Here is a 9,328-nt window from a genome sequence, read left to right on the forward strand (position 1 = left end):
GTGATGTCAGATCCAAGATGGTGGACGTGGCGTCAGAATTCAAGATGGCGATAGTAACGAACAGTGCAAGTATGATGTCATACACATCTAAGATGGCTACCGTAAATAAAATTGCAATGTTCGGGGAGCAGGATGTTTGATTTCATGATGGCGGAATTCAATATGGCGACTGAGGTCAAGGGTCATGGTCAAAGGTTAAGGTCAAAAGTCAAGATCAAGTTCATCCAAGATGGCCATCATGTCATAATGGTGGTCATTGACTCCATTCACTAGGCCTATCCAAGCTCCAGCTACAGTTTCCAGAGCCCCAAATATATACTTCTTCTGAATAAAATAATGTTTTAAAAGAAATTTAATCATTATCAATAGAAACTAAGAATATTCATATTTAAATATTCCTAAAAATTTTATATCAGAAATATAACACTGTGATACTATGCCAAAAATAGTGAAAACATTTTTTAATTAATGGGGAAATGAACAAACAGACATGATCATCAGATTTATTGGATCAAAAATTTATTATTTTACAGCATATTATTCACTAATTGACTGACATAATTTAATGGCAGTCAAGAGTTTGATATATCTCTTATATAGATAGAATAGTTCCAAAAATTCTTTTATTTTAAAACTCAAATGATATAACAAAGGCTCTGCAAATTTTGTGACAGTCATACACATACACAAAATTTCAAGTGTTATATCGTCCAGGAAAAGTGTAAATTTCAAAATCGTAAACTTACTACCCATGTTTTATTCCACCCCTTTACAAAGAACTCCTTATAACAAAAAATGCAGACCCTTTAGCGTTGTTATGTAGTGTACTGTAATAGAAAAACAGGTCTTATTCTCAAAGAATCATCACTACAGTAAATATTTTTTAAGTGAAACAGAATTGCGCGTTGGTAGTAAAATTTCAAGGCCGAATTTTAATCTAACGTTTTCGTGAAACATTGTTGTAAAACGTTTCTAATCCGAAAAGTACGGAGAATAGGTTGCGGACGGTGCAGAAAACTCGTTCCCTTGAGCGGGCTCCACGTGGCGGCGTGTGGCTCAGGTTGAACCCCGCCATGCTGCAGGGATAGGCGGGTCGCGGCGGTAGGGACCCGCCTACGCCTGACGCCATCCGACTTGCTGGCATCTAGTAAGGGAGTCTTTGGGCAGAGGGCAACACAACGGGGTTTGAACTTATTGTTGTGCATCGCGACATGGGCCATATTCGCAAGAAAATATTGTTCTTTAATGTATGTATTATTAATTTAATTACTTGTGTAAATCAGTATTGTTAAAACAGTGTTTTGTGAGTATTTTTTTAATATTTGAGATCATACCCGCATCTTTACTATTCTCAATTATAATCATTTGTGCAATAAAAAATATACCAATAATTAATCTCTATCTATATATAATAGGCAAGAATTTTCACTTCTGTCGCATGTGGACTCCACGCACACACAATTTTTTTGTTTATTTACATATGTTTTTGGTAACAGGCTAACACTATTTGTTTGGTATTATTCAAACAAGACTTTAACTGAATTTATAACTCCAAATCACATTGTGTGTGGTTCAGAGTCTATGAATTCTTAGATTTCAGTCAGTGATCGTCAGTGACAAGTGGAATAAGACTTGACTTACATACAAACATTAAAAAAAACTCATTACCTACATCAAATAAAATATATTTTCCTTGGTTCGAAATAATATTAAGTAACTAACTATTCTATCTTATGGTTTGTCCCAATTAGGCTTTGTTCGAGTTTTATGAGGCTGATTTGTGTATGCAAATGGTCAAATTCAAAATAAAGCAAAAACTTGCATGTTATAAATATACATATTTTTTTAATTATACTTGTAATTTGACATTTTAAATACCGAACAAAGTGTAGCCATTTAATTACATGCTTAATATAACTTTTTAAGCAAACCACAAAGTAAAAATAATTTGTTGCAAAGGACTAAATACAACACACCAATGATTAAACATCCTCTTTTTTATAGCACTCAGTGATAATAAAAAAATGATTTTGTGTAATATTGGATGATTTAGAATACTTGACAAATGTTAACTGTCAGGTGTTATATCAACTAGCGTAAAATCGTCCGTACTTATAAAATTCGTAATTAGCTTATTCTATTGTGAAAGTTACCAAGGTGTCACAAAAATGAATCTATAACATTTTTTTAATAGCAGCACTCTTGTCGTATACATAACGTGATAACGAACTCAGTAGCCGACAACTTTGTCATGCCACGGAGTACACCCCTAGAAGCTCTGGGGGTAGCCGGCGCACTTGTACAGCCTGTTCAGCTTGGCCAGGTCCACTCTGCTGTACGAGTCTCGCTGGCCGATGGAGAACAAGGCCTTGTTCTCGCGAGGGACGATGGTGGCGCTGATGCCGTCCTTGGAGAACGCCGTCGACGGGTAGTGCATCACGCTGCCGTAGTCGTAGGGAGCCCCCGCGGTCTGGACTTCTTCCGGGGGACGCGCCAGGAAGTTGTCTTCTTTTCCTGGAAGAAACAGTTCCATCGCCAGTGCTCAGAGAACTCTGGTGATTGCGACGACGCGACGAGAAAGTCTTTTCCTGGAAGAAACAGTTCCATCACCAATGCTCAGAGAACTCTGGTGATTGCAACGACGCGACGAGAAAGTCTTTTCCTGGAAGAAACAGTTCCATCGACAGCGCTCAGGGAAGGCTGGTGTTTGCGACGAAGCGACGAGAAATAGTCTTTTCCTGGAAGAAACAGTTCCATCGCCAGTGCTCAGCGAAGGCTGGTGATTGCGACGAAGCGACGAGAAATAGTCTTTTCCTGGAAGAAACAGTTCCATCGCCAGTGCTCAGCGAAGGCTGGTGATTGCAACGAAGCTACGAATAATTTTTTTTCCTGGAAGAAACAGTTCCATCGCCAATGCTCAGAGAACTCTGGTGATTGCGACGACGCGACGAGAAAGTCTTTTCCTGGAAGAAACAGTTCCATCGACAGCGCTCAGGGAAGGCTGGTGATTGCGACGAAGCGACGAGAAATAGTCTTTTCCTGGAAGAAACAGTTCCATCGCCAATGCTCAGAAAAGGCTGGTGATTGCAACGAAGCGACGAGAAATAGTCTTTTCCTGGAAGAAACAGTTCCATCGCCAGTGCTCAGCGAAGGCTGGTGATTGCGACGAAGCGACGAGAAATAGTCTTTTCCTGGAAGAAACAGTTCCATCGCCAGTGCTCAGCGAAGGCTGGTGATTGCAACGAAGCTACGAATAATTTTTTTTCCTGGAAGAAACAGTTCCATCGCCAATGCTCAGAGAACTCTGGTGATTGCGACGACGCGACGAGAAAGTCTTTTCCTGGAAGAAACAGTTCCATCGACAGCGCTCAGCGAAGGCTGGTGATTGCGACGAAGCGACGAGAAATAGTATTTTCCTGGAAGAAACAGTTCCATCGACAGCGCTCAGCGAAGGCTGGTGATTGCGACGAAGCGATGAGAAATAGTATTTTCCTGGAAGAAACAGTTCCATCGACAGCGCTCAGCGAAGGCTGGTGATTGCGACGAAGCGATGAGAAATAGTATTTTCCTGGAAGAAACAGTTCCATCGACAGCGCTCAGCGAAGGCTGGTGATTGCGACGAAGCGACGAGAAATAGTCTTTTCCTGGAAGAAACAGTTCCATCGCCAGTGCTCAGCGAAGGCTGGTGATTGCAACGAAGCTACGAGAAATAGTCCAGCTATAATGCGTAATGTTTGTGGATTTTGGTCAGAAAATAGTTGTTAACAACGATACGAGATTTTTTTAAAATCATTTATGGACTTCAGGACTATTTTGTTAGGATTTTATGTGTACACCGTGTGTTGCGGTATTTGTGACAGACAACCAACCAAATCGCTTTGTTTACAAATTTTATCTTTTTCTTGAACAATTACTTAATTATTTACGGTTATTAATTTACAGCAATTAATTTCATTTAATTAAAATAAAAATAATAATTTTCCAAAACTTAGAAAGTCTATTCGGGCATTAAATAAATTCGTAAATTCTTGTTTAGATTTTTTTAAGAGTTTACATCAATAAATAAAACTAGCTAGTCATTTGAACTATCTCTTTGTATAGATAGAAATAAATAATATATTAAGTAAATTTTACTGCATCTTTGAGTAAATTTATATTAACCAATAACTAGAGACATGCAAAATTCGCGGATTCATTTCGCGATAAACTAGCATGAAAACCACTATACCTTCGCACCGCTTCTGCGATTGGCCCACATTTTATCCGGGGAACTGTGAGCCAATGGGAAACACTAAACCAAGAATGTGCCGAATTACGGACAGCCTAGTTGAGACGTCTCACGCGTCAGTAGCCAATGAACAGGTGTCATTTCCGCGAGTATTTAAAGGACTGTGGAGTCTATCCTAGAGGTCAATGAATCCGCGAATTATGCAGGTCTCTACCAATAACATGTTCATTTGTAATACTACCAAAAATTATTATTATAATATTTGTTGTTAAGAGCTGTTAAAGATCAATGAGCACTTTCAAGCGATTTTTACTCTTATATCTCCTTAAATTATTCAAGTATACTTTTATAACATTTTTAGTGAATTAGTGGAGCATCGGCCTCAAGATTGTTAGCCTACTATCTGTACCATTTGACCATTGTGCACATTAATAAATGTTTAAGTAATGGGAATACAACTTTAGTAACCTAATGTAAACTGAATGAGGTTATGTCAATATAAATTGCAAAACGTTGTTTTTTATTGTGGTTTTTTGGTAGTTGTAAATTTACTTGTCTAATATTTGTATTTATACACTAACGTATGAGTGTAGCTACAAATACAGTATGCTGACAAAAAAAATACACTGATTAATTTAGCACTCCATTTATATGTAATTTCATCTTTACATCCTAATGTGTAATTTAACAGTTTAGTTATTATTATCATCATAAAAACATTTGTCCATTTTAAGCCAAGCCTAAGTCACAATCACTAAAAACATTTGTGCAAAAATCACCAACTGTACTCTGTACTATTTTTTTTTTTAAATAACTCGACAAGAGCGAATATTTTTTACAGTGTTTTCTTGGCGTAAAAGTAATTTGTTCTTTGACCTGTGAATTTAATTATTAGTTAAAATTATATTGAAACGTGCGAAGAACTTTGTTTCATTTCTAAGGGCAAATCCAAACGCCCGTTGGTATGCCTGCGCCAGCGGTTTCTTCCATGTGATTGGCGGCCGTCTGCAAGAGAAGCCATTGCCTTATTTGAACGGGCCATTCAGGACGTGTTTCTTTCTCACTGAACTACCGCGATTGTTGTTTTAACAGCAGACGTGTAGCTGAAAGAAACTCGCCCATTCACGAAACACAGAAGATGCTACAGTATTTTAACTCTCAGCTAGTCTCAAAATCTTTTCGCGAAAAATACTTGCCTTTATTAATAAGACGTAGATGTTTTTGACGTGACAACGACTAATAAATCGATGAACGCCGGCTGAACGCACGAAAGAGTGTCCCGTAACGCACATTGTCCCCTTACGCTGTGTCCCGTTACGCACATTGTACGCTTTCGCCGCATATATCTCTCTTCCACTCGATTGGAACAACCATCGATTTGACTTTTTCGAGGCACATTCAACTTGAAACACTCCCATTCGTTTCCTACTTTTTCTTTCATCGTCCTATCCTTAATAGAATAACACAGATTGGAAGAAGTTAAATAGCAAACAGGTATAAAAGTTATAGTTAAAATAATATCTTCGGTAAAGTAATAAAAATATTTGAATTAATGAGTGCAAATAAAAGTAAATTTATCAATTAAATTGTAGATTTCATTTCACTCCTCTTTGTATCCATACAAAATAGTGATAATTCAATAAAAATGATTCAATTTTATTCATAAAAGTATGCAATCATTTCATCAATGTTTTGTTATGACGTTGTCACGTTAAACTATCGTCCGTAAACCGACTTTACACACAACCAATTTTTTGAATTGTATTAAGTTATTAGGTACGTTAAAACAAAATATATGTTTGTGTTTCCATAACCCAAATGAGGCACTGGAAGATGGCTTGAAAACTAACCAGATTCTTACTCCACCACGCCCAAGATATTCCCAACCCCAGTCGAGCCGCCTTCCCCAACATCCTACATTGACCTCGCTGTCGAAGAGACATAAGTAGAGACCTGAAAACTTCGCGGATCCATTTCGTGTTATGCTAAAATTCAAATAAATATACCTTTGTGCTGCTTCTGTCATTGGTTCACTGTTAATCTGGAGGACTGGGGGCCAATTAGAGACCCTCACTCATAGAAGTGTCGAATCACAGGCCACCCAGTCGAGACGACTCACAAGTCAGCAGCCAGTGAACAGAGTGTGTAGAGGATATTGGAGTCTATCCTGAAGGTCATTGAACCCGCGAATTTTTCCGGTCTCTAGACATAAGCCACTGCCGTAGAACCACGACCAGCGAACTTGGGTGAACCGTACCTTTAGCTATGTTCTTCCAGATGATGCTGACGTATTTGTCCCGGTCGGGACGAGTGTGCTCGTGCCAAAAGCCCAGGGTGTGCAGGAACTCGTGCTGAATGGTCCCGGGTTTGGCGAGACAGGACGGGCTGCTCAAGTGCAGGTCAGTGGCGTATCCTTTGTTGAAGTACCCGACTTCAGCGGCACACCTACAGGAGAACTTGTCTAGGTCACGTGAACAGGAGGATCCCCCCTTATTCTTTCCCAAACCACTTTCCAAATAAATATAAACATGGAAGGAAAAGAGAAAAATTAGGTAAACCTAAATAATATCAGGAAACATTGTACACGAACAATTGCTTAAATTTAAAGAATATTAAAAGCAATCTGTATTTTAGGAAATCGGAAGGTGTTTCTTCTACAGAAAAATTATGCCTGTGACTTAAAATATTAGTACCTACTCAATAATTTTGTTCCAAAACATTATTTTACTGGAGGAGATGAACATGTAGATCTCGTAGGGACTTAAAACAATTTACCAAAGAACGTGACTAAAATTATGTCGTAGCTAGTAAATAAATATATAGGGTAGTTTCATGTACACTTAACCCCTCTAAGTGAGTAGTACAATTATGTCAATAAGTACATCCTGAAAATTTTATTTACTTATATGTCATCATTAATTGACTGTGCTGACAGAATATCACAGTACCAATTGCCCAAAAAAGTATCTCAACAATGTATTTTTTACACAGGCCATTTAATAAAAGTCATGTCCACCACATACCAGTGATTTATCTGCACTGTTTAAGATAATTTCAAGTCGGTCTCGATTTAATGTGCTGTTTATCTTCGACCAAATATGTTCTAACTCTAGGAATGATCTCTCTGCTATTGGTGCATTTGTTTGTGCAATTTATCGTAAATTTTCATTACTTTTTTTGTCCAAATAGGCTATTCTTTTAAATTTTGGGCCAGAATATGTCTCTTGAGTACACGTAATGCATTATACTAAGCAAGTTTTCGTGAGCAGATAATAGACTTAATGGTATAGCCTATGGTAGAAAGTATCTTTAAGCACAACAACATTGCCAATTTGTCAACATAACTGTCAAAAACGTATGCCTTCGCGAACATATTGGCACATTGTTGTGGTTTAAATGACTCATAGAAATTTGTATTCACGAATTTCAATTTATCGTTTGTTTTAATATTTCGTGTCTAGTATATGGACGTATGTAGTCTGACAAAGAACTTTACATATTAAAAAAAACTTTAACATAAGCATTTATATGACGAAGAATTATTTGTACATAAACATTTTAGGTTGTAAAAATTAACTTATTTGGTCAATAGTATTAGCAAATCGTACGCTAATAATGTAGCCAATTGCAGAAGACAAGAAGAATTTGTATATTTCGTCCCCACTGTACGTCCCAAATCGCATCACAGAATAGACTGTACATTTGGGTTCGGAACCGGGGAATCCCGGTACTTTTGATACAGTAAAAGAACCGGAAACTTAAAATCGATTCCCGGTTCTTCCGGTAATTTTGGGATTTGACATCGACATCACCAAATTTCTTTTTTATTGCGCGCTAAGGTTACTTTAATTATTGCCTGTGGTTGTTGCGCCAATATTCTTTGAATAACGATTTTTTATTTTATTTTAAGTTTGTTATGAAAAGAAGAATCTGTTATTTTATTTTAAGTTGATAATTCAGTAATTTTGCATGCGTTAAAACGATTATTTGTTTGAATATATATATAAATATATTTTTAAGTTAAAGTTTGAGAGTAATGTCGAGAGTAAAGTTAGTAATAACTTTTCGGAATAAAAAAATTGCAACACAAATGTTTATCAATTTGTTTTTTACTTTTGGTGATTAAAACTTGTTTAATCGTTCAAAACTGCAATCACCGACTTCTGCACCATTAATAATAATAATAATAATAATAAAAAAACGACCTAGTACCGAAAGTACCGGGAGTTCTCGCTTCCGTTGGAGACTAGCGCCGAAGTTCCCGGTTCCTATAATCGGTTCCGATAATCGGTTATTATAATCGGTTCCTATAATCGGTTCCTATAATATATTCCTATAATCGATTCCGATAATCGGTTCCTATAATCGTTTCCTATTATCGGTTCCTATAATCGGTTCCTGTAATAGGTTCCTATAATCGATTCCGATAATAGGTTCCTATAATCGGTTCCGATAATCTGTTCCTATAATCGGTTCCGATAATCGGTTCCGATAATCGGTTCCGATAATCGGTTACTATAATCGGTTTCGATAATCTGTTCCGATGATCAGTTCTGATGATCGGTTCCGCTGCTGCGCAGTAGCGCACTCACCCCAGGCCAGAGTTCTTGACGTTGATGTAGTTCCTCTGGTTGGTGCGCCTGACGAAGCGGACGCAGGTCTCGCGCTGCAAGGCCTGGATGGCGCGCTCGATCTTCTGCTTCTCCTCCTCCGTGAAGCCGCGGTCGAAGGCGTACGGCAACTCCCCGCCCGGCCAGGTCTTCGTCGCGAGGACCAGGTTTCTCTGGCAAACAAGGAACTGCTGTAGCTGCGACGCAGTTTTGACTCACCTGCTGCTTAGCTGGATGCGCCAAAAGGCCGTCGCGAGAGTCGTGCATGACTCAGTTTACGAGCGCCGAGTTGGTGCGTAGCTCATTACTAGCTTTGAATATATATATACTGTATATAAGTCACCAGCCCAGGTTAAAATTTCTAATACGGTTTTGAGGTAGTTGGTTAATTCACCGCCGCAATCGCCACCATCTCTAGGGCATCGACTTGTGGTGGTCCCTAGCGGACAAGTGTCGAACTCTTCAAAGACCCCTTCCCCCTCCCGTCGAA

At 38.4% G+C, this 9,328-nt stretch overlaps 1 protein-coding gene across 1 annotated transcript; it reads right to left on the reverse strand.

Annotated features, from left to right (window-relative positions):
• Window positions 1-1,950: 1,950 nt before the first annotated feature.
• Window positions 1,951-9,105, reverse strand: LOC134529941 (zinc metalloproteinase nas-14-like). Its single transcript, XM_063364488.1, has 4 exons — window positions 9,058-9,105; window positions 8,821-9,011; window positions 6,486-6,673; window positions 1,951-2,514 (listed from the first exon to the last, which is right to left on the reverse strand). The coding sequence occupies exons 1-4, from the start codon at window positions 9,103-9,105 to the stop codon at window positions 2,270-2,272; spliced, it is 672 nt and encodes a 223-aa protein (XP_063220558.1). The 3' UTR covers window positions 1,951-2,269.
• Between the last annotated feature and the right edge of the window lie 223 nt (window positions 9,106-9,328).

This window comes from Bacillus rossius, chromosome 2 (assembly GCF_032445375.1).
Source record: "Bacillus rossius redtenbacheri isolate Brsri chromosome 2, Brsri_v3, whole genome shotgun sequence".
NCBI classification, from domain to species: domain Eukaryota; kingdom Metazoa; phylum Arthropoda; class Insecta; order Phasmatodea; family Bacillidae; genus Bacillus; species Bacillus rossius.